Source organism: Panthera tigris, chromosome E1 (genome assembly GCF_018350195.1).
Source record: "Panthera tigris isolate Pti1 chromosome E1, P.tigris_Pti1_mat1.1, whole genome shotgun sequence".
Taxonomy (NCBI): Eukaryota; Metazoa; Chordata; class Mammalia; order Carnivora; family Felidae; genus Panthera; species Panthera tigris.
In genome coordinates this window covers 30,850,744-30,876,904 of record NC_056673.1, presented here as the reverse complement: position 1 = coordinate 30,876,904, position 26,161 = coordinate 30,850,744, and the positions used below count along the sequence as shown (strand labels likewise).

The following is a 26,161-nucleotide window of genomic DNA, read 5'->3' as shown; positions in this document are numbered from 1 at the left end:
CAAGAGGCACAAGATCAAATCTAGCTTGACACCATCCAATACCGAACTCAGCAGTCTCTAGAAGCTGTAGCTGAGCGGCAGGCTGGCTAATGAGACATCTCTGTCCTCCGCCAATGCCTCGGGGGCCCATCTCTTCCTCTTTGGCAAGCAGGATACAAAGAGAGCTCCAGGCAGAGTGAGGACCTAAAAGGTCACCCAGAACATTCATTTTGCAGGCTCCCCACCAGGCCTTTCCAGAAAACAGATGAGCATGGCTTAATAGTTCAGCTAGAATGGGAGCCCATGGCTTCGTGCTTCAACCTGGGGTGGGTTTTAATGAAGCCTAAAGGAGATTTCACACGTTGTCCAACCATTGGCAGTGAGGAAGGAGGGGCGGGGGGGGGGGCGGTGTGCCAAATACAGCCGGGCAGTATCCTCTCCTTTATTCTCTGGGTGTGAAAGGGGCAATTGTAAAATTCAGATGAAATTAGAAATGAAGATTCAGAGCTGCCCACGTAAACATCGCAGTCTGTCATTAAGTTCACTTTCACCACTAAGACACATTCCAAAGCACAGTAAGCCTGTTGTTCTGGGGACGTTTGTGCATTTCAGTGGTTGCAGAACCCTCAAGTGGAAGTCAGGTCCCCTCTGTTGCATCTTTACTGATTTGTGAAATGCTTCTCGAACCTACCCTCTTCCCATTGTCTCCACTGTCAACACAGATGCACATGTGGGTCATCACAGCATCCTGGAAGCCGAGCTCCCCTCTCCAGCCATCTATCCTTTGGTCCATTCCTCACGCTGCCTGAATCTTCTTTGCAGATTTCAGCTCTGCTTGTCACTTTGGAGCTCAGAATCCTTCAGTGACATTCAGGGCCTTTTATAACATCCCCACTGCCCATCCTCCTGACCATATCTCTTGCATTTATGTCTCTCTCCACTTCATCTTGTGCTCTGAGTCAGGGCTACAGCTACCCAAGACCACCTGTGCCCCTCAAAAAGGCAGCCCTCTGGCTTGTATTTGTCCCTAGATTACCTTTCTTTGCTAATTACTGTTTGTCTCAAGATGCAGTTACACCAAGTGTCACCTCTAGGAATTGTCCCTAACCTCCTTTGTGTTATATACTGTCCCCCACACTCTGGAAGCACGTGATGTTTACTTCTGTCTCAGCACCTTCACTATATCCTAACTGACTAGTGATGGGTCTGATTCCTTGACTTGCCTGGAAAACATGAGAAAGGTAAAAATCAGAGTACCTGGCACATAGCTGGTGCTCCACGAACGTGTTTTTGGAAAGAATGAATGCATGAAAAATTTTTTAAATGTTTATTTTTGAGAGAGTGGGGTAGAGGCAGAGAGAGGGGGACAGAGGATCCGAAGCAGGAGAGAGAGGGGGACAGAGGATCCGAAGCAGGAGAGAGAGGGGGACAGAGGATCCGAAGCAGGAGAGAGAGGGGGACAGAGGATCCAAAGCAGGAGAGAGAGGGGGACAGAGGATCCGAAGCAGGCTCTGAGCTGACAGCAGAGAGCCCGGTGCGCATCTAGAACTCAGGAACTGTGAGATCATGACCTGAGCTCAAGTCGGACACTTAACTCACTGAACCACCCAGGCGCCCCATATCTTTAAAATTTAGTTTGCAGACGTGTGTGGGTCTTTGTTTTTGCCTGATCTGACATGAGTAAAGGCATACTCAACCTGCTGTGTTCTCAGTAACATAGTGAGGATGAATAAAATGAACAGTGTTAGTCATATGTAAGCAAGTTGAAGACTTTCGCCACTTATCCCGAAGTATCACCAGGGAGTTGTCTGGGGCGCTGGTAGTGTTCCTGAATTGAAGCTCCTGCCTTGTTCCAGGTCAGCTGTTGCCAGCAAACCGCAATACACCGAGTCCCATTGATCCTGACACCATCCAGGTCCCTGTGGGTTACGAGCCAGACCCGGCAGATCTTGCCCTCTCCAGCATCCCTGGCCAGGAAATGTTTGACCCTCGCAAACGCAAGTTCTCTGAGGAAGAACTGAAGCCACAGCCCATGATTAAGAAAGCGCGTAAAGTCTTCATCCCTGATGATCTGAAGGTAAATTGGAACTGGTCATCAGGCTTTGGGCAAACAGAGGGTGGGATCAAGAGGCAGATTAAAAGGGTGACCTCTAGGAAGATCACACAAGCTGGTGAACCACAGACTTGTGATTTCTGATCCCGTTTCTTGGCATGTGACTGTGGGGAAGTTGCTTTCTCCCTGGGTATCTTCTGAAATATGCCTTTCATGTCTTGATATAGCACAGAAAGAAGAAGCAGTAAAAATGTTGGCGTGATTTACAACCCATGAAGGAAACAAACCTGCTGCTATCTGCAGGGAATGCTCTGAAAGCCCCATAAAATCAACCCAAACCCAAAATCTTTCAGGGTTGGAAAGAGAAAGGACATTATCTGCAGAGGACATCTGGGCCAATAGTTCTCCAAGGCTTACCTTCCCTCGGGGAACTTGTTGATAACCAATGCTGCCTTTTCCCGATAGTCCACAGGGAACAACAGCTAGAGCTAAGACCTCTCTCCATGTTGCCACCCTCAGAGGACCTGGGTGGGATATTCTCAAGGAAGCTGGTGGGTTCCCTGATGTTGTTGATATGCAGTGTTTACTCTGTATCTTAAATAACGGTCACTTGAGTATCTCAGCAAAAGGTTCATTCCAAGTTGTTTCTTTTCAGCTGTGTTGAGGGGACACATGATTTATAAAGGAAAATAGATTTACCTTATGAGGTCTGATACAACTAGAATCAAAATTAATCTGACACATTTAATGATAATTAATGAGAATTCTTTCCAAAACTTTGCCATGTCCACTAATCCCAAAATAGAACAATTTTAATTAGCCATGGCTTAGAATTTCTTGTGTTTATGCTTCCTTCCAATCACAGGGACAATAGAGATTTGATTGTATATGTTGGAGGCGTTGACACCAGGCATAATTAGCCTTTTTCTAACTTCTGACCCCCATTTCTCAAAACTAACTGTGGTACAGATGGAAAGTCACTTGTCAGCTGGGAACATGGGAGTTTGGAATGTTGTCCTGGAACCAATTTCGACCTCTTACCTATTTTTGCCATCTAGAAAGACCACTGGAGGAAAAGGTACCCTGCAGATTGAAATCACTTCTGTTGACTACATACTTGAGATTACCTTGAGTGTAGCAGACTCATCAGATGTCAGGGCTGAAAGGGACCTCGGAGGTTCGTTAGACCAAAGTTGCTGTTTTGCAGTTGAAGAAATGGAGAAATAGAAGGGTTAAGTGAGGTGAACACTGCTAGTTAGTGGAAGTCTTCTAGTTTCCAGAAAGGTCACTGCAGCATGTTGGCCTTGACAAGGGCTACAGCAGGGTCTCTTGGGTGACAAACCAGTAGCTGTCACCCTAAGAATCAAAAGAGTAAAGTTCATAGTAAACACTCCACAAAATTAAACAAGGGGCGCCTGGCTGGCTCAGTTGGAAGAGCGTGCCACTCTTGATCTCAGGGTCATCAGTTGGAGCCCCACGTTGGGTGTAGAGATTACTTAAATAAATAAAACTTAAAAAAAAAATCTAAACAAGTCAGGGAACTGATGGTCAAGACTAAGATAGGATAAGAAGGGGCCATGGGGTGCTGGGAAATTGAGAATCTTCTTTCAACTGGATGCTTTTCCTCATCTTAGCCACCCAATCCTGTGTGTATTTTCGAGCTCACCTCTTCAGCTAAACGGGGGAGCCATGCAACATGGATTTCCTTTTGAACAGAGGGTAGTTCAGAAGGATGATGCTAAGCAGTAGATAAAACTTCCAGCCAAACCTTCACAGGTCTCCAGATTTACAAGTTCAAAGCAAAGAGCAAGCTCAATAACCCAGGTAACCTTGGCAACAAAGAGGCCCTGTGAAAACAGTATGTGTTGGAATTATGCATAGTACTGCTGTCATGGCCATGCCTGACCTTTTCCCATGGCAGGTGGGTAGCTGGCAGGAACATTCTCCTGCCAAGTGTCTTTGGATTTCTTCAGTTGTGAGTGAAGCCTCAGGCCACAGGCCATGATCTTATGTGAAACAAGAAGCAGAGCTGTAACATATTTTTCCTTCCAGTAGAGAGGGCTGAGCTAGGGGTGGGTGACATATTTGTGGCCCCCAACATTGGATGAGCAAACCAAACGAGTGAAAGAGCCCCGCCAATAAATGGTCTTCCCCACAGCTGCCCGAACCCCTCTATTGAGCCGTTCCTTTGGGTTAGCGTGCCCCAGGAGAATTAAGCAGTACCAGCATTCCCAGCTGAGAATCGGTTTAATCACCTTGATGTCTTAATACTTTTGACTATCCATTCATTCACGTGACTGAGATATCTCAAAGGCTTGTATGTTCCAAGCCCTGGGGATACACCAAGGTGAATCAGAACTGATAGTGTTCCTACTCTCAAGGAACTTCGAGTCTGGCAAGAGAAAGGAATCGCTGGTTTTCAGGAGGGGGCTGACTGGGGGAGGCGCTGTCAAACACGAGACCTTCCTTCCGAAAGACGATGGGGCAGGACTGGGTGGGCCCTTGCTGGGTGGGGGCAACCGGCTAGCCAGATGGCACCTGCACCTGGGAATAGAGAAGAGGACAGGAATGTGGTGCCAGAGTTGTCAGCGGCACTCAATATCCTGCTTCCCCCTCCCCCAACCATGCCCTGGTAACAAAGGGAGGCAAGCTGGTTTTTCTGGTCCCCCTCCTTCCATCATTCATTCCTGCCTTCTGCATCCTCTGCTCCACTCCTCTCCTCTTGTTAGCTCCCCTCTCACCTGAGATGGTCCCCACTCGATACCTTTCCTGGCTCGCCTGCATGTGTGGACAGGTGAGGCTGGGAAATGAAAGCACCTTATAAGTGAGAAGAGCTCTAAGAGACAGAAATGTTGGTTGTTCCCCTGAGGTCAGCTGGTGACCCCCTGGCCCATAATACCCTGTCATATGCCACCAAGTCCGTGGCCTATGGCAGTACACCCCTTCCCTTCCCTTCCCTCCACTCCCCCAGCTTCTGCCATTTCCCAGGGGCTTATTCTTATGCACTCCTTCACCTCTGTGCTCCCGTTCCTCTATGTTGGGTACTGATACATCCTGAGTTAGCCCCTTTTTTGCATGATCTTGGAAACCATATGCCCAAGGAACATTGAATGTGGTGGATTCACCGAGACTACCAAGGGTGGTGGAATTGGGGCTTCTATCCAAGTAACCGAACAGCTGCCATCAGAACTGGAGCCTTCACTGTTGTTAATATGCCTTCAGGTCTTCCTACCTCCTGTGAAGTCCTGGGGCGAGCTCCTCCCTGCTCCCCCCAACCAGCTGGTCAGGCCTCTCCCCCCTTCCTTCAGCCCCTTGTCCCCTTTCCCAAGCACAAACGACAAATCCCACCAACGGCCACAGCACACCTGCCCAAGCTGACTTATCCAGGGATTCTTCAAAGGACAGCCTTCTTCTCTGAAAGAAGGATGCTGGTACCAGCTCTTATGAAGATCTGTTTTCACTTTGGTAGATACTATTATGAAACATGTAGAAAGCTAGGCGTGCTTTACAAATAACATTACCAGGTTGTGAGTGGCTGACACAAGGAGCCTGCACGGGCATTCTGTCTCACACGTTCTGTCTTTGTGCAGGGCAGATGTTTGCCAAAGGTAATGGACAGGTATGGGCATACACCGCTGACCTTGGGCCTTCCTTGCAACCATGGTCCCAAGCCATGTGACTTCCTCCAATGCCAGCTGCCCCTTGTAATCCTGGGGGAGGGAAAGAACTGGCCTCAACTCACTTATTCTGGGTGACAGGTACCTGCAGGTATTAGCCTTGCTAGGATGGAGGGATTTGCTGTTGCAAGTGGCTGGAAAGAGGGGTTTGCAAAACACACCAGGTGGCTCCATAAATGAATTGGTAAGACCTAAAAGAAGATTCACATTTCTTAGTCTTCCTAGGAAGGTTTTCCTTTCTTTGGGGGAGGGGCAAGGATGAGGGGGAGAGGACACCTTGCTTTCACACTGACCACATTTAAATAGTACCCAGGTGAATTAAGGCCTAGAGAACAGTTAAACAGGAAATTAGAGTAAATCATTTAAATGGTAGCCACCAAATATGAGCATACTGATCGGTGGCAGGTGGAGGGTTTTTTTTTTTTCTTCTTCTTCCTGTTTTTGATGACCAAGGGATACATCAGAAAGAAAAGGTGAAAGATCCTACTTCTCTCCTTGGCATCCCTCCTCCGATTCCCCTTCTAGAGGCACCACTTTTCATAGCTTGGTATAAATCCTTCCGGGCCTCTTTCTATGAATATACAATATTGTGATTTTTTAACCAAAGTGGGATGAGGCCATACATATTTATCAGCAAATTGCCATTTCCACCCACATAGTGGTAGATCATAAACATCCTTTTTGGTTCAGCTGGGTCATTATTTGTAACAGCTGCAGAGTATCCTTTTGTAGGACTCCACCATCATGTAGTTATTAAATCTCCTACTGATTAGTTTTCCCCCATCTCTTTCTATTAGAGACAATGCCGCAGTGAGAATTCTGTGCCTGGGGTGTCTGTCTGTGTGCACATGCATGCAGATGGGTGGAGGCAGATCCTAGAAGACGAGTTGCTTCATCATTGGTAGTGCATTTAAATAGTTGATAGATACTGCCAAGTCGCCTTGCAACCATATCGTATGGACTTCTACCAACAAGCCTATGAGCGCCCATGGAAGATAAGGGTTCTTAAAACATTCGGCAAAGAAAGCAGAGCGATCTGAATGTAGTTTAGGGTGTGAGGTGAGCCACTTGCTTTCATGTGGCCCCTGGCGTGGCCTCTGCAGGGCAGAGAGTAAGGAGGGACACTCTGTGACAGGTGCGTCCACGCTGCGGGAGGGAAGCCATGGCGCCCGAGCAGTGGTCTCAGACTCAAACGGACTGTCAGGGAAGGAGATGTGAGGTGAGACGCGTGGGTTCCTGGTTCCTGGTTCCTGGGCGCCACCCCGGGCCCCTCCGCGCGGCTGAAATCTAATATCTTGTTTCTTTCCCCCTGTGACTAATGAGCAGGATGACAAGTACTGGGCCCGGCGCAGGAAGAACAACATGGCAGCCAAGCGTTCCCGCGACGCCAGGCGGCTGAAGGAGAACCAGATCGCAATCCGGGCGTCCTTCCTGGAGAAGGAGAACTCGGCCCTGCGCCAGGAAGTGGCTGACTTGCGGAAGGAGCTGGGCAAATGCAAGAACATACTTGCCAAGTACGAGGCCAGGCACGGGCCTCTGTAGGATGGCAGTCTTGCGGGCTGGCTTTCCAATAGATGGACAGTGTGTTTCCCGCCTGATAGCACCACACCCGAACCAACCTTTCTGACATCAGCACTTTACCAGAGGCGTAAACACAACTGACTCACATTCTGGTGTGCGTGTGCGCGCGCGCGCTTCTGCTCCTGTGTGGTCCGCGGTGCGCGCGCGTGCCTTTGCACTTGCCATGTTAAGGTAGCCCTCTCCTCATCTTTCAGTTCCGAAAAAGAAAGGTGCCGTGTTTTTACTGGACTGCGGAGACGCCTCCTGGGGTCTCCTGCCCCTCCCTCCAACCCCCCTCCTGCCCCTTCCCGCGTCGCTCTCTGGTGGCTCCTGCCTGCTCTTCCGGGACCCTCTGCTGGGCTCCACCAAGCAGGGCCCTGGTGAAATAGTAGATCTCAGTTGTCAAGACTACGAGCTCTTGTTTCTCTTTAATCTGTAAGTTACCATGCTAATAAGGTGCGCAAAAATCACTTAGCACTACACTGCAGCTCTCTCTCTCTCTCTTCAGTTATAGGTTGCTTTCCTCATATTTTCAGTTTTGGTGATAATTGTCTTCAAATTTCAAGTGCTGTTTAGATTTATTAGATCCCATATTTACTTACTGCTATCTACTAAGTTTCCTTTTAATTCTACCAACCCCAGGTAAGTAAGAGTACTATTCTAGAACACAGAGTGTGTTTTTGCACCGTCTGTACCTAAAGCAATAATCCTATTGTACGCTAGAGCATGCTGCCTGAGTATTACTAGTGGACATAGGATATGTTCCCTACCTAAGAATTTCACTGTCTTTTAAAAAACAAAAATTACAGTAATGCATTTGAGCATGCCCAGAATATCCCCAGGACAGGGAAGCAGAGGGAAATGCCAGGTCTAAGAACGAGGGATTAATTTATCAGCATAGGAGCCAAAAAAAAAAAAAAAAAAAAAATTGCATCTTGGAACAGCTTTTGACATTGATATGTTTGCTTTTGTTTTCTCTGCTCCCCACCCCCACTTTTCTAGTTCCCTTTTTCCATATCCCTCTTGATATTCAAAACAATTACTTAAGATTCAGTTTTCCCCGTTTTTGGGTAATATATATATTTTTGTGAATTATACCTTGCTGTTTTTAAAAATCAGTTAATTAAGTTAATAAGTTGATGTTTTGTAAGACCCTTTTTCCTAGTGGTGTCATTTTCGAATGCTTCATAAATTAATGATTCTGGAGCTTACGTTTCTTATTTCGTTTGCTTTTTTGAAAGTATGTGCTCTTATAAAGAGGACTTTTGAAAAATGAATGTAAAAGACACTGGTGTATCTCAGAAGAGGATGGTGTTGTCGTAAACTGTGGTTAATCCAATCAATTTAAATGTTTACTATAGACCAAAAGGAGAGATTATTAAATTGTTTAATGTTTATACAGAGTAATTATAGGAAGTTCTTTTTTGTACAGTATTTTTCAGATATAAATACTGACGATGTATTTTGGAAGACATATATTATATATAGCAAAGAAGAGGAAAACTATTCCATGTTTTAAAATTATATAGCAAAGATATATATTCATCAGTGTTGTACAGAGAAGAAGCGCTTGGGGGTTTTTGAAGTCTTTAATATTTTAAGCCTATCACTGATACATCAGCATGTTTTTTGCTTTAAATTAAAATTTTATGACAGTATCGAAGCTTGGTGTGACGAATCCCGCTCTAAAATATATAAAGAGCTTTCCTGTTCCCTATTAGGTCTCAGAAAGAAGTCAGTTAACGTCACCCAGAAGCACAAAGTGGATGTTAGTCAAATATTTATTGGCTGATACGGTGTTTTTTAGGAAAAGCATCTGCCATGAAAACGTTCACTTCAAAGTTACGAGTTTCTGGAATGAAGTATCACTGCAAGCACCCCAAACAATTCTGTTCCCCTCTGTGGGCACGTGTGTCTTATGCAGTATAAGGTTGATACCGGTGTTATATGTACGGTTTATAATTTGGTAGATGTTTTGACCTTAAAGGTGATTGTTCTTTTGTTTCACCAAGTTGTGTAATGTCAAGAGATTCCGCTGTTATTGCAAAGATACGTTTTGTGCTAGATTAAAACACCCTTTCATCAATGGGATTTTCTAGTCTCCTGCCTCCAGAATATCTAATCCTTGAATGACCTGGTGGTCCCCTTGTCCATCCACCAGCAGTGCTTCTGTCGAGTGTCATAGTTTCCGTAAATCTGACTAGAAGGCTATTTCTACTAGATATTCCTTTTGTCCCGAGCTACAGATTATGGTGGGAAATGCAAGAGCATTAGAATCGAAATGCATTGTTCAGGTATGCAACTAAGAAAAGAAGACCTTTGGCCAAAGTAAGCAGAACTGAATAAGCAATATTCAGGAAGAGATGCAGGTGGACGCAGCGTTAGCTTTTTTATAGGTAGAGAGACCAGTGGCAGCAGAAGTATTCAGTGGCAGGAGTGACTGAAACGGAAACAAGCAATGTCTGTAAGTGGAGAAGTGTTGCACCATTGGCCATCCAGGTTCACCACAGGATGACATGGTAGCCGAAAAAAACCGTATTTATTTGAGCTCTGGTCTTGGACTGAGGTTGTCTGTATCAAATGAGGGTCACACATTTTCTCTGTGGAAGAAATAAAAAGATCATAATAAAATTTACTCTTGGGTGTGCCAGGAGAGGTTTCAGAAACCTACCTCGTCTTAAAATTGAAAAACTTTTGGAGTCTGTACCCGTGCCTTATATGTAGGTCATTGTCCCCACACACACATGAACACTCATTCCTGGACTTGGTTTCTGTCGAGGGCGGTTAACTAGTAAACAAGGCAGTTCTGCTCGATGGCGTAGGAAGCCGTGGCCTGATTTGGAAGGACTCAGATCAAGCAGGGTCAGATGAGTTCTGCGGACCGCAGCTATTAAAAGAGTCCTGTTGTCATTTTTCCACCTTTTCATCAGAAGCATCTTTCAGAGATTAATTACTTGGCCATTAAAAATGAATGCAAATCCTATCGTGCCAACATCATTTAGACACAATTTGGAATGAGCGGCCTGCTTTCCTGACAGGGTCACGGTGTCATTTCTGTGGACTTAGACTTGCAGAGAAGGGCAAAACCTGATGAGCGTGTCCTGCCTCATGCAATTTGAGGCTGCAGGTAGGGAATAGGAGGGCTGGAAGAGATCACATCCTCCTTTTGAGAAAGGGGCCACCTTCTGACCATTCAAAACACTCAGTGGGCAAGACTGTGCCAGGCCTTTCATCTTCCAGTACGACAGGCCTGGGGGAAGTCATCCCTCGAAGCAGAAGGACCGTTTGTTCCAGGAGCGTGCAGATGGGATGTGGCTTCAGGTGGGTAGGATGCTGTGCTAGAGAACCCAGGGGTTCCTTCCGACTCGCCGGTTTTGTGAGGGAACACACAATAATTCTAAATGTGCATTTAGAAGGTCGTGAGCCTAAAGGAATTTTAAGTGCAGCCCCTCTTCTCCAGCCACCCCTGAGGAAAACAACATGCAGAGGTATACTTGCTTTTTTTCCGGTAGTTTATCTAATTTCCCCCTGGTGTTCCTTTTAAGAAAATTCAGACTTTGTCAGAGTTCATCAGAGCTGTCCCAAGCCAGGCTGGCTTGGCCTGTTTGCCTGTGTGGAGCGCGGACGCTGGGATTTAACCCGGGGTCGGCAAGCTGCAGGTGATGGGGGACAGTGTGCTAGACAGCTTCTGCTCTCAGGGTGCAGCTCCCTGCTGAGGGCTCCTGGGCCCCACTGGGGAGGCCAAGGTCTCCTCCTCGTTTTCTCTACAATTAATAACGGCATTTTAAAAATGAGCAAAGCCTTATCCTAGATCTCAGTTGGATTAGACTTGACAATTAAGTCAGTACATTGTGCAGAGGGCCAAGTGTATGTAGAGGAGTGTGAGTGTGTGTGTGTGTGTGTGCACACGTGTGTGGATATTTAAGTCAAATCATAACATCTTTAATTTTGGAGAACCTTCCCAAACATAACCACCATAACCATTATCCTTTTGGCAACACCACAAAGGTTGCATCTGTTAAACAGGTACAAGTTCACATGAGGTCAGTTTAATTGTACATCGTGATATGGGTGGTGTTTATGCTGTCAAGTCCGAACCCTTATCTGTCTGTTATTCTCAATGCTTAATAAACTTTGAATTTGTTCCTTTCTTTCATGTATTTTTGTTGATAGTCTGCTAGAAGTTAGATTCTGTTCCCAATCCTATCACCAAGAGCCCACTTACAGAGATCAATTACATCAATGACAAATAATAATAAGTAATTTATTAATGATAAATTAATATTTATTGAGCAGTTATGTGCCAGACATTGTGCTAAACACTTACCTGGAATATTGTAATCCCATGTCAACTCTACAAGGTGGGGACTATTGTTTTTCCTGTTTTACAGAAGAGAAAATAGAGGGTTCATGTGATTAAGCAGCTTGCCCAACATTAGAGGTGACAGAAATGAATTCTGATCCACTGAATGGGCATCATTTAGAGAACTGGTTCCCAAAAACGAGTCCAAAGACTGCTTCTGGTTGGACGTATAAGAATCAACTGGGAACATATTCCAGGACTACAGATCCAGCAACTCTGAATCAGTAGAGAGAAAATGAATTGCTTAAAGTCTCCCAACTCACTCTCGTGTGTGGCCAAGTAATTGGAAGCAAGGATTTACAGACTTGACCTTAATTTGAGTTCATGACTCTTGGGGGATCCATGAAGAAGCTTAAAATTTCCATAATTACCTGAAATTGTATGCAACTTCTTGCGTATAAACATTTATTTTTCTGTAGGGGAGATGCCCAGCTACCCCGACTCCCCAAAGGAATCTGTGATGCAAGATGGAATCAAGTCCCCATTTGCGGATTTGTAGGAAGGCTGATGCAGTGCAGTGGTTCCCAGCCCTGGCAGCCCATGAGACTCACCTGGAGAGCTCCAAACGCGGGCACTGCGTGGGCTGCAGCCCAGGCCAAGGAACTCAGCATCTCGGGCGTAAGAGAAGGGGACTCTGGTGAGGAGCTCGATGATTCAAATCTGTCACTTAGCGGGTGTATGACCTTGCGCGGTGCGAAGCGTTTTTTAACCTAAATCTCCTCATGTGTGAAGTAAAAGTATAATCTCCACCTCTGAGTGTTGTGGGGAGAATGAATGCCATAACAAATGCATAGTCTCTGGCACACGATAGGCCCTCAACTAATAACTGCCGTGGGGAGCCTCGGGGAGTGGGATGGGGACCAATTTCTGCAATTCAGTGTCTCAGACCATTTGTTCCTTCCAAGAGGACAGAAAAAAATTATCCTGCTCAGAAGAAGGAGCAGGTGGCTGGAGGTGTGGGAATGAGGGGTGCTACATAGATGTGGATTCATATTCTGACATCCCTAATAGATCCTAGCTTTGTACGCAGGTTGGTGGGCATCCATCTGCTTGGCGGCACCTTCCCGTTTAGATCGAACGGTTACAAGTGGAGGTTCAGCTGTACTGTCATCATCAAACAACTTTCTCCTCTCTCAGGGGAATAGGCACAGTGACCGTAAGGTTCTCTTTGGGTGGCTGATTTTATATTTGGCATCTTCAAATCTCTTATAGGAGGTGACCGTGTCTCCATGTCTGGGGAGACTTTGACCTCTAAGATGGCAGGAACAGATAGGAAGCCAAGCTGTGTAGAAGCCCGGTCATTCACAGGTCCTCAGTCCCCAGGGTCCATCACATGCTGCCCATGTGGGATGGCTCTTCCATTTCCACTTAAAATATAACAAACTGCCCAACCTTTAGGCCCCCCTCTTCAAAGCATATGAATTAAATTCCCTCTTTGAAAATCACTGGCTTAGAAGTCTCTTCGGGCATCTTTAGCCAGGAACTGGGTGAGAATTATTGAAATCTTGCCTTTGTAGTCAGCAGATGGCTTCTTGCTAATAAATCAAAAGGACCTTTTAGAGAAGAAAGGCCCGAGTGAAGATGATGGTGAGAATCCTCTGCCTCTCTGGGCTTTGAGTCAGTGTGGACTTGGGTCTAAAGGCCCCTCTCTCTGACTTCTTTTCATCCTGCAAAGCCTGGCCCGGTGCCAGGAAACAATAGGAAAAGCTAACAGTAAGAGTCCTAGACCTCTACCTGCCACATCTCATTTAATTCTTACACTGTGAAGAGGGTGCTAGCATTGTCCCTGTTTTGCAGATGAAGAAACAGACTCAAAAAAGGAAGTAAGCAGAATTTACAACCCAGGCAGAAAGGCTGATTTGAGAGTGTGCTCTACACCACTCCTCTCCGTGATTTAAACTAGGTGCTCAGCAAAGGCCAACGGTAATTGCTGTAGTCGGGAGGGTGAGCAGGGAGCAGGAAGCCTGGATGTGAATCCCAGATCCATTACTCAATATTCATGTGACATAGACAGTTCACCAAATCACCCTTTTATCTGTTAAATGGGCACCACAGTACTCTCCTTGTAGGGTTGTTACCAGGATTAAGTGAGAACATGCATCTAAAACACTTAGATTTGGGGGGCACCTGGGTGGCTATATATATATAGCCTGGGTGGCTCAGTTGGTTAAGTATCATCCGACTTCAGCTCAAGTCATGATCTCACACTTCATGAGTTCGAGCCCCACATCAGACTCTGTGCTGACAGCTCAGAGCTCAGAGCCTGGAGCCTGCTTCAGATTCTGTGTCTCTCTTTCTGCCCCTCCCTCACTCTCTCTCTCTCTCAAAAATAAATAAACATAAAAAAAAATTTTAATAAAAAAATAAAATAAATCATTTAGCTTTGGGTCACTTGGGTGGCTGAATTGGCTAAGCATCTGACTCTTGGTTTTGGCTCAGGTCATGATCTCATGGTTCATGGGTTCGAGCCCTGTGTCAGGCTCCGTGCTGAGTGCAGAGCCTTCTTGGGATTCTCTCTCTCTCTCTCTCTCTCTCTCTCTCAAAATAAATAAACTTAAAAAATAAATAAACAAAACACTTAGATCACTGCCCAGAGTGTAACAGGAATTTAACAAACACTTGCTTTTTGTAATAATAATAGTAATTATTAATAAAATTGCTTGATTTGATTTCACTCGTGATGTGCTACAACAGAGTCAGACCATACATTGTGTATTTTAGTGGATGCATTTTCGTTCTGCAAATACTTGATTCCAGAGTCACTGCTATGTTTTTGAGACATCCCAGTCCCACATGGATGAGTAAACAGGGGAGGGAGTGTGGCCACTTCATGAGCCAAACTGTGGTTCTGAGATGGATTTTATAAACATAAAATTCATGAAGCATCACTAATGTTAAGCCAGCTTTGCTGCCTTGGGAGTTAGGAGACCTTTATTTTAACCAGTGTACCGAATGGTACTAAAATGCTGACACTTGTAGCTTGAGGTCACCCCCTGTTCACATGGAGATGAGAAGTCGTGGTGATTCCCAGAGGCCCTCCTGTTAGATTCTGCCTTCAGGCCCACCTCAGTCTCCCCAGTAAGTATACCTATACTATACCTACACCTAAACCTAAACCTATACCTGTATCTATCCTATACCTATATCTATGCCTATGCTTATACCTATACCTATACTATACATATACCTATACTATATCTATATCTATCCTATATCTATATCTATACTATACCTATACATATACCCATATGTATCTATGTACATACATAGACATATACCTATAGTTGACCCTTGAACAACACAGTTTGAGCTGTGTGGGTCCATGCAGATTTTGTTTTCAATAAATACAGGACAATACTGTAAATATATTTTCTCTTCCCTATGGTTTTCTTAATACTTTTCTCTAGCTTACTTTATTGTAAGAACACAGTAGATAATGCATCTAATGTTAAATGACTATATTATCACTAAGGCTTCTAGTCAACAGGAGGCTATTAACAGTTAAGATTTGAGAGAGTCAAAAGCCATATGCAGATTTTCAACTGTGCAGAGGGTCATTTCCCCTAACCCCTATGTTGTTCAAGGGTCATTTGTATATATATAGATATATACTCTATGTGTGTGTGTACATATATGCATATAATATATAATATACTATATATACATATATATGTAATATACTATATATATACACATATATATAACAGTATTTATATACATATACATAATATAGTGTATATACACACACACATTCTATGCGTGTTAACTCCTGCTAATCACCTGTAGACACAGGCCCAGGCATATGCCGTCCCTGACAAGGGTAAGTAATATGTTAATGGCTTACCAAATCCATTCCTTTTCCTTCCGGACATTCACCTAGACCACCTTTTCCAGCCTTCCTTGCATTGAGTGTGGCCATACACTAAATTCCAGCTACTGGAATATGAGTAGACGTGAGCATGGCTGTCATTTTACAACTGGCCCATAAACATAGCTACATGGTCCCCCTCTCTTCTCTTTCTTCTGGCTCCAGCAGATGTCCTGAGAAGATAGAGACAAGGAAAGGACCTAGGTCCCTAAGTCACTGAACTATGATATGAAGGAAAAAAAGCTTCTCTGAATTAAACCTTTGAGAGACTGGAGTTAGCTGTTGCAGTGGCCCAACTTCCCTGATATGAGAACCTTCTTCTGAAGTCCAGTGGCCTGATATGATGCCTTGACATCTTTGCCAGTCTCCTCCAAGGGAGTGGAGGACGGTTCCTGGTTGGAATCCAGGCTCATCACCTCTCACATACATGACTTTGAAGTTGACCTACCTTCTGGACAGATCCCCCTCCCTGGTGTGGCCCAGCCTGCTGGGTTGGACCTTCAAAATATCACTGCCTACATGTTGCCTCACTGTGTCCTTCATTGAACACTGTCCAGAACTATCCAGCTTCCCTCAGGAGGGCCAGTCTCTACATCCACCCCTACTTTCCTCATCTTCTTCTCCTCCCCGCACCCAGACTCTCCCCCTGGCCACTTGGGCCTTCTTCCATCCCTCACCCAAGATTACAGACACTCACCTCAAAATGAGGCCTAACATCTCTTTGAGCTCAATCTTCCCATGTTTTCCCCCTCACATACTTCCTAAAATTCTTTTTAAACCATGAACCTGCATTGCGTATTATAAAGCTAGTATCTAAAATATTTCAGTGCAGATTTCATTAGTTGCAAAGGGCACAATAGCTGCTCTAAGTGTTGGCATTTTAAGGTAAGTCACTACATGGCTCTTTGTAGTGGAGCCAATGACCCCCACTGATGTGGCATCTACCAACATCCACTTGAAGAATGTGGCTGGAATTCGTGCACCCCTTTTCCCCTTGAAATTATTGGTTCCATTATATTTCCCCCCATTAAATTTGTTTCTAAGAGAAATATGTTTTTGTGCTTGAAAGTCTCCTATTGGGCCTCCATCATGTTTTTCAGCCAGAAAACCGTACCTAGAGACTGAAATTATTATTTCTATTTTCCCTGAACAGAAAGCTCAAAATGTTTTAATATTTTTTCTTTAGGTATGATGGATGGTTACCTTCATTACTATTATACAATTGATAATACCATATCATATATTAACATTTTTTGATAAATAATTATTAATATTAAAAAGCAAAACATTAGGGATGCCTGGGTGGCTCAGTCAGTGAAGCATCCGACTCTTAATCTCAGCTCGGGTCTTGGTCTCAGGGTCGTGAGTTCAAGCCCTGAGTTGGGCTCCACCTGAGTGTGAAGCCTACTTAAAAAAATTAAGGGGTGCCTGGGTGGCTCAGTCGGTTAAGCGTCGGACTTCAGCTCAGGTCGTGATCTCAGTCTGTGAGTTCGAGCCCCCGTCGGGCTCTGTGCTGACAGCTCAGAGCCTGGAGCCTGTTTCAGATTCTGTGTCTCCCTCTCTCTCTGCCCCTCCCCTGTTCATGCTCTGTCTCTCTCTGTCTGAAAAATAAATAAACGTTAAAAAAAATTAAAAATAAAAATAAAAAGCAAAACGTTATTGGAACTGCCAATCTGGGCAGAAAAATGTGGGTGATTTTGGTGCATCAATAACAAAAGAATTCACCAACAGCCCATCTCCTCGTTTCTTTGTTTGGTGCCCCAGACATTTTGACATTTGGAACTGGAGCCCTGAACCATAGTAAGATTTAGGATGGGTGGGAGTATGTCTATCTTTGGTAAAGTGGGCGGAGTCTGATTGTGTGAGGAAACAATGGGAGAACCAGCACAAGGCCTCAGCCACAAGCACTTGCACAGATAGGTTTAAGCAAAGTACATATACAAGTTAAGGACCTAGAAATTCCCTTATAATTTGCCTGTGCACACATATCTCTCGCAGGTACTTTGTATAGCACTAATGCCTGGCTCCCCCAGTCTGAAGATTATGCTGGCTTATTGTGGAGTGGATGGAGGACAGAGCAGAAAGGTCTTTTGGCCATGTCTTACATTTTTGAAGGGCCTCCAAGTAAGATGACTGATTTGTCACAAATGAATATATATTCACAGAGATACAATGATAACTTTTTGAGTAACTCTCTTTGGGCACTTCTTCATCTTTTTGAAATATACCCTAAGATCCATAAAACAGAATCTGCCCCAAGCCTCCCTCAATCTCCAATGGGGAGTAGGATGAGTCTGGGAGGGCTCTGCAGGGAAGAGGATGGTCCAGCAGGGAGATGAAAAGCAGGAGTTTGTCAAGGAAAGTGGGGGGGGGGGTCATTCCAAGTAGCAGCACAGAGGTGAGAGAGAAAAGAACCCTCCTGGGGGTGACAGCACTGTTGGAGCACAGGATATGAGGGGGAGAGTCACGGGAAGTGAGGTGTGGCCACACCATGAATGTCCCTGCACACCACTCTAAGGCCTTCGGACTTTATCCTGATCAGAAGAATGACGTAAGCAGTTCCTGTATTAAAAAGACGACACTGGCAGCTACTTGGAAGATGGATTGCAGGGAATTAAGAAGAGTTGGAGGCTGAGGGAACTTTCTACATTAGTCTCTGAATAGGGCTCTAGGGATGAGATAGATGGAGAGATTCAAGAGCTATTTAGGGAGCTTGAATCCATGGGGTTTGGTAGAAGAGTCAAGGACAGCTCTAAGGTTTCATTATATGATCTCAGTTGATAAATGGTTCACAGCCAGGGATGCACAGAAGGGTCATCTGCGGGAGGCTTGTAAAAATACTCATGTCTGCACCGCCCTGAGACTCACAGCCTCTGTGTGGAAAGCCAGCCTGTCTTCCTTCGAAAGCTCTCCCACTTTATTCTCCCCTGAGCCCCCTGCTTGAACAACACGGCACTGAGCTTCACAAGACCCTCAGCGGGATGTGGATCAGAAATCTTAGCTTCTATCTTTTACTTAAAAAAAACTAAGATGGAAAGAGTTCTGAAACCAGACTTTCTGGAGCAGACCATCCAGCTGGAAAATGGGAATGTTGGAGTTTGTGTTCATGCTTTTTGCACGCCAAGCCATTTGTTGTTCCAAGTATGCTACGTAGTCCAGAGTGTGGCTGATATGTTTGTACTTGGTAAGCCCCACATCCAACCATAGCTGCCTGGACCAGGAGGGATACCTAACCTCAGAGAAGCCACTCCAAATCCCCTGAGAACTTGATCCAAGCGTGACTTTCAAACTCTGCTGCTCATTTGAATTACCTGGGGAGCTTTTAAAAAAAGAAATCCTAATTCTCAGGTCATATTTCAAAATTTAAAGATTAAAAATTCAAGTTTAAGAATTTTCTCAGGTGATTCCAACTGCAGCTTGTGAATTAGTGGTCTGCGTTCTGGCTGCTAAGTGTGAAATCCACAACTCAGCAGCGTCAGCATCACCTGGGAGCTTGTTAGAGCTGTAGACTCTTGGGTCCCCCTCCCCAGACTTACTGAATCAGAATCTGCATTTTAACGAGATCTCCAGGTGATGCCTGTGTGGGCTGAAGTTTGCAAAGCGTTCCTCTAAACAACGTTAGAGGGACTGAATAGATCATTGGAGGAGGGAATGCAAATTAGTGTCTGTGTAATCCTGCAAAGTCCTCAGACCTCTCCAATTCTTGCCTTTCTTCATGTTTAATCACGGATTAATCTGGATTCAATCCCTTGGATTCAATCTGATCTCTAGCATTATAATTACTCCCACCACCACCACACCTTTCATTGGGCTAATTTGAGTACCTTTCTGTTTCTTGCTACCATGGATGCCACAAGACACTCGCTTTTTAAAATTTCCTTTGGTTGGGGGCGGGGGGGTGCTTGGGTGACTCGGTTAAGTGTCCAGCTCTTGATTTCAGCTCAGGTCATGATCTCACAGTTTTAGGAGTTCGAGCCCCGCGTTGGGCTCTGCGTTGACAGAGCAGAGCCTGTTTGGGATTCTCCCTCTCTCTCTGTCCCTCCCCTGCTCGTGCTCTGTCTCTCTCAAAGTAAATAAATAAACTTAAAAACAATAAAAAAACATTTAAAAAATTTCCTTTGGTGGGAATCAACCAAAAAGCGCCTTGCAGAGTGCTTCGTTAGCATGGTAGCACTGGGTCACTGCTTATTTTTTTGGTGGGTGCACCATCTCAAAAATTTCTCCCAAATGATGTCTTTCTAATTTTTTTAATGTTTATTTATTTTTGAGACAGATAGAGACAGAGCACAAGAGGGGAAGGGGCAGAGAAGGAAGGAGACACAGAATCTGAAGCAGGCTCCAGGCTCTGAGCTGTCAGCACAGAGCCCAACGCCGGGCTTGAACCCACGAACCGTGAGATCATGACCTGAGCCGAAGTTGGATGCTCAACTGACTGAGCCGCCCGGTGATATCTTTTTACACAAAGCTTACCAGAGATGTGCAGCATATGCAGCAGTTCAGTCACTATTTTCCTCTTTAAGTATTCTTAGTTCCTTCCTGCACACTGCTAGTCCCTGCTTCTTCCTTGGCCTTGCAGGAAATAAAAAGTTCTCAGGAGTGGCCCAGGATTTGTGTCCTCTCTCTGGCCTTTGAAAGTCTAGCGAATAACACAAGAGACATGACAAAACATGCTGAGACACTTGGCTTTTTTATTCCTTAGGCTAGATTTACTTGTAAGCTTTCCACCCTAACATACCACAGGAGAGGGAGTGGATCGAGAAAGGGTCTTGGGAAAGCTCGCATCTACCCTTATTCTAAGATAAGGAATTGAACATTTTCTAGTGGAGACCGGATTCCACCCAGGTTTGCAAACCTCTGTCTACTGCTCATGCAGTAACATCAGCCTTGCCTCTAAGAACCATATCACATCTTTAATCTTCACTCAGAGATAAACTGATATAGTGGAGCATCATGAACCTTTGAACCCCATGATCACCACTCATTTTTGAAAGTCTCTCCAAATCAACATGGGCTCGCATAACTCCGGGACACTTGCTTTAGCTAACATGGCTTCAAGTTCTTCTAGAGATGCCCCCGCCACCCAAATAGATCACAGCCCCCAAACCACTCCTAGCTAGAAATTCTGAAGCCATGACTGAAAAAGAGTCCCAGGATGTGAAGAATGGGAATCTATGGCCTTCTGTAGAAGGTTTTCCCCCCGGGGGGTTAGATGGGCTTCCAAGCAGGAGTCCCCAAGGTGTAGCTACGATTCATGTTCCCTTTCTGTCCTTTCCTTTGGCTGCCTCCGGGGGCTTGAGAGGTGCTCATGAGGAAGGAAGGCGAAGGGTGGTCTCTCCACAAGTGTCTCACAGGAGGATGCACTTGGGGACGAGAAATGATTCCCTCCCATGTGGTGAGGATCCCAACATGTCTGAAGACCCCTGCACAGCTGAACATTCCCTCACCTGCTCCCCATCTCGGCCCTTTCAGCACCACTGAGAGGTGCTCAGGGTAAAATAAATAAGGAAACTGAGCATTAGGGATAGCAAGCCTTGTCCAAGTTCAGAGAGGAGGGGAGAGTGTATTTTGACGTCTATGCATTCCCTTGGGGGGTATGCGCTGACCCCAGCCCATCACATGTGTCTCTTCAATGCCCTACAAATACACCCAACTTCTTCAGCTATAATTAATGAATTTTGAATAAATTAAAAAAAATTAATGCTGTGGACAGGGTACTGACTCCCCAGCCTGCCCCCTAGTGCTTCCTCAGCCACTACCTCTGAGATCAAAGGTTATGATTGGTGAGGGAGAAGCCAGGACTCCATTGGTTTCATCTGAGATAGGACTGTCTTTCCTAAAGTAAATCTTTCCCACCTATAACCTTATCCTCCTCTTCCTATCCTTTCTGTTCATAGCTTTGAAGGCCAGCAAATGAGTGTCCTTTGACAGGCTCTTGCGACAGCCTGAAGATGCCCCTCCCTGTCCTCACGGCCCCTCCTCCTTCCTATCCAGGCAGGAGGCATTGAAGAAACCCCTTCGCCCTTCTCTCAGGTCCCCTGACCCCCTGCTGCCTCCCCAGAACTACAGAGGGAAGCAGACACACACCAAAGCTTCATGAAAAGGTACCCTTAAAAGACCAAAGTGCCTTTCTTTCCTCTGAAAGAAGATGAAATCTCAGAAATAGAGGAAAAGCATTTTAAAAGAGGAGAGGGGGCGGGTGAATGGTTCTCAGTGGGAAGCTCGGGTTGAAGCTATTTGTGCACCAAGGTGGCCACTCTCTTCCTTCCTGGCTTCTCCCCACTCTCTCCCTTCTTACCCCCTCCCTCCCGTGTGTGGTGAGGGGGGAGGGGGGGATGTGAGTGGGTGGATGTGGACGAGAGGTGGGAAGGGCTATAGGAATATCCTGGGTGGAGATTCAAGGCCTCAGGCAGATGGATGGGACTGGAGAAGCCCAGACTTCCTGGCCCCCTGTGACTTGCTAACACCACGGTTGACTCTCTTAAGCAAAATCTGCATTTACCAAAGTGTCTGTGTGAACAGGAAGCCCAGTTTCCTCTGGCAGAAATCCATCCCAAGGCACTTTTAGGATCACACAGTAATGTCTGAGTCAGAGCATACCTTTGAGATATTTCGTCTGGTAAATCCTTTTATTTTTCAGACAAGAATATTGTCCAGGGACGGAAAGCTGCCTTGCTGAATGTCACACAGCACGAAATACAAGTACAGCGACCCCTCCTTCCCAGACTGCGCTCTGTTCAACAGAGCAAGCACCCTCTCTTTTGCTGTCTTCCATGTGGACCCAAGGGGCAAAGATGATCTGATCCTTGCTTTGCTAATGCAGAAGTGGAGGCATGAAGAAGAGCCTGATTCCCTCAGTGCACTGTCTTCGAGGTCCAAGCACGGTCCCTAAGGGTCCAGATGCTTGCTATGCATTCTTCAAGACAACTTGAAACGTCACTGTTTCCATGAAATCTCTAGTCCCTTGGTTGGAAGCAGCCACTGCCTCCTGTGAACCTCACCCACTTGCAACCCAGGCTGTCTATCCACCCCTGTCTTGTGACGGTTAACTCCTTACAGTGATACCTTTGTCCACTTAGCCCCTCTACCAAGATGTTAGCATCTTTATTTTTAAAAATTTTTAAATATTTACTTAAGTTTAAGAGAGAGAAAGAGACAGAGCATGAATGAGGGAGGGGCAGAGAGAGAGGGAGACACAGAATCCGAAGCGGGCTCCAGGCTCCCAGTTGTCAGCCCAGAGCCCGATGTGGGGCTCGAACTCACCAACCATGAGATCGTGAACTGAACTAAGTCAGACGCTTAACCGACTGAGCCACCCAGCCGCCCCAAGATGTCAGCATCTTTGGGTGCAGATACTGTAGGTAATGGATTACAGCCAAACCTAATTGTAATGAATGCAATGCATGATCCTTATTCATTAATGCATTTCTGTATTATTATACTCTTTTTACAGAGTTAAAAAAAACACAAAGTTTAAAAGAAAAGAAGGATCTGATTTTAGAGCATTCTGATTCCATGAAGCCTGACTTACCACATTGATCCTTTGCATAAAGATGCATCTGTGGACAGGCTCATACCAAGGGCTGGACAGATGACTGGAGGCAGGACAGATTAGCCCTGGGTGTAGACAATAAGGGGTACATTGTCTGAAGTGATTTTTTAAAATGATAATGTCAATGTTCTCTGTTTTTCAGCCATTTTCTCTGTTTTCACAGTAGAAAACTTCTCAGTTTTTACCAAAAACAATAGGAATTGTGATGGATTTTCTGCTGAAGGTATTTTAGTGGAAATTTTCAACTGTGGAGACTTTGGAACACTGCTAGAATAAATCCTGAAGGGAAACAAAAACATGGACAGTACTGCAATTTCTGGAATTTATTGAGAAATGAGATAGTTTATGTATCCCTGCCAAACTTGCCCTGATGAAGATAGTAAAAATCCCTATTTGTAAATCTGTTACTTTGTGTGAAAGAAAATTTCAAGATTAAAATTGGTAGGGGTGCCTGGGTGGTTCAGTCAGATAAGTGTTCGACTTTGGCTCAGGTCATGATCTCACGGTTTGTGAGTTCCAGCCCCGCATGGGGATCTGTGCTGACAGCTCAGAGCCTGGAGCCTGCTTGGGATTCTGTGTCTCCCTCTCTCTCTCTGCCCCTCCCCCGCTCACGCTCTGTCTCTCTCTCTGAAAAATAAACATTAAATAATTTAATTTAATTTAATTTAATTTAATTTAATTTAATTGGTAAAAAGAATTGTTTGATGAACCAGGAATGAAGAAAACAGCCTGACAAATCTGGCTACTGAACGTGAATTTACAAAGACTAATTTTGACAAAATCACTGACGAGTATATGGACATTAAGGGGCAAATGCAGAATTTATAATATTATTCCTTATTAATTGCTATAGACCAACCTGCAGGTATACATTGTCTTCCTTTAAAAGAAAATACACCAATATAATTTTTAAAAGTATTAACCTACTATATGCTTTTCCTTTTTCCCTATACACATTTTTGTTACTGACATGATTATGTATATGGTGTTCAATGAGAGGCCATTTTGCAGTCATCTGCCATTATTATTTGTTTTAAAATAATTGTGGGTGCCTGGGTGGCTCAGTCGGTTGAGCCACCGACTTCGGCTCAGGTCATGATCTCCAGGTCTGTGAGTTCAAGCCCTCTGTCCGGCTCTGTGCTGACAGCTCAGAGCCTGGAGTCTGCTTCAGATTCTGTGTCTCCATTTCTCTCTCTGCCCCTCCCCCGCTCATGCTCTGTCTCTCTCTGTCAAAAATAAACATTAAAACAAAACAAAACAAAACAATGTAAAATAATTGTGTTGTCCAGAGGAAAGAAGGCTAAAAATGATCCATTCTGGGTCCATCCCTGGGTGCTCCCCTCCCCCGCCCCCACCTCCAGCCATGGTGAACTCCATTTCCTTTTAATCCTCCAGCAAGACTGGAGTCCCCATCCCTCAGCGTTTTGGAAAGGAAGCTCTTATGAGGCTGTGTTTCTGGCCAGTTAAGGTTTATTAGTTGTGTCTTCCTTATTAAACTGCAATCGCCTTGGCTCTGGGTCCTTGTCCATCTTTACAATGTAAAAGGAGAAATACAATTTCCTCCCTTGGAATCGCCTGTGTTAGAGAGGCTCTCCGCCTCCGCACTACTGACATTTTAGGCCAGGAAATTCTTTGCTGTGAGGTCCATCCTGTGCTTCGTATGAGATGTGTCACAGCATCCCTGGCCTCTCCCCTCCAGATGCCAGTAACACTCCCTCCCCCCAGGCGTGACCACCAAAATGGTCTCCAGAAATGGCCCTGGTTGCAAACCACCATTTAGATTGAGGTTCTGCGGGCTGTAGTTGAAATGGGCGTGGAAAAGGGGCCCTCTTCTCCGTTGTTGAACTTGGACAACCCTCCCAGCATCGCGGAGCCTCTGTTTTCTGCATCTGTAAAGTTGGAAGAAGAACATCTATTTTGTTTTGATGTGAGGTTCAAAAAAGATAACGTATGTGAAAATGACTTGAATGCTCTAAATCTATTTGTGGTTGTGGAAGGGCATTATTATGGAGAGGTCAAAATTTTTACGCTGCAATTCAGTTGTGGGGGGAAAAATGTTGTAGCTCTTAAAAGGATCTATAATTGATTTCATCTTTATTTGAGTCCCCAGAAAACTTAATTGGCCAATTAAATGTAATTTCTTTTTTTCCCATTTAAAACAGCCTTTTCCATTCAACTTAATTTCTTTGGGTTACGAATTCAATCAATTCAAAATACAAATGGCCAGGGCAGTTTCCCTCAAGATATGTCTCCACCTTCTTCTCTTTCTCCAGATTGTGTTGGGGGAGGGGGGTGTTGGCGGGGGGACTTACAAGTCCTACAGTAATGGGGGCTAGTCTCATTTCCACATGCTGGCCACCTGTCACCGCTGATCTGTTAAGTTCTGGACTGTTCCCGGGTATCTGCCTGGGAAAGGGAGTCCCACCTTATCCTTTGGAGCGTTGTGTTTGGTCCCCACTCCCTGAAGCCACCTTATCTACCACCCAGATCTACTGGGTTCTTTATTTCTTTCAGCCTCTGCATCCCCTGGAGGGACAGGAACTCCCAGGTGTGTTCCCCGCACCAGGCCGGAGTCTGAAAGTCTCTGCAAGTCAGACCTCAAGCCCCTTACCTGGACACCTTCCTCAGCCCCAGTGCCATGCTGGGTGCATTCTGGGCCACCGACCCTAGGCTAAGACATGTACATGTTCCAGGGGCAAGTTATCCTATTTCCCCATCGAAGTGCTTCTAAATTCATACTAAACATCTTTCACCTCTCCTACCTTCAACAACCCAGGGTTTGAACTTGATTTGGGGAGCAGAAACACCCCCATCTCACACCTCTTACCATCTTCTCCCTTCCGCGGCCCCTGCCCAGACCTGTAAATGACTCTCCTCCTTCCCAGTGGTAATATGGCCACAGGGCTGCTAGGAAGGAAACAGGTTTATCAATAAGAGAACATACATTAAGATGTATTTCAAAACCATTAGCAGCTCCAGTGAAGGCTCCGGGCCAGGTGATGGGAAAGAAGAATCCTCTGAAAATGGAAAGCATGCCCCAAACTGCCTTCCTATGTCGGCCAACTGTCCTCCCACACGGAGACGGACTCCTGCCCTCGAAAAGCAAAACCTA

General features: G+C 45.3%; 1 protein-coding gene across 3 annotated transcripts in view; it reads left to right on the top strand.

Moving 5' to 3' along the window:
- Positions 1-11,419, top strand: part of HLF (HLF transcription factor, PAR bZIP family member) — a 53,677-nt gene extending 42,258 nt beyond the window's left edge. The window contains exons 3-5 of one of the 3 annotated variants that reach the window (XM_042966268.1): positions 1,836-2,056; positions 6,845-6,928; positions 7,036-11,419. In XM_042966268.1, the coding sequence (XP_042822202.1) occupies positions 1,836-2,056; positions 6,845-6,928; positions 7,036-7,251 (521 nt within the window). In that variant the 3' untranslated portion in view covers positions 7,252-11,419. Of the gene's footprint in view, positions 1-1,835; positions 2,057-6,844; positions 6,929-7,032 lie in introns of all 3 variants that reach the window. The other 2 variants (XM_007086694.3, XM_007086695.3) reach the window with 2 other exon arrangements.
- Positions 11,420-26,161: the final 14,742 nt, after the last annotated feature.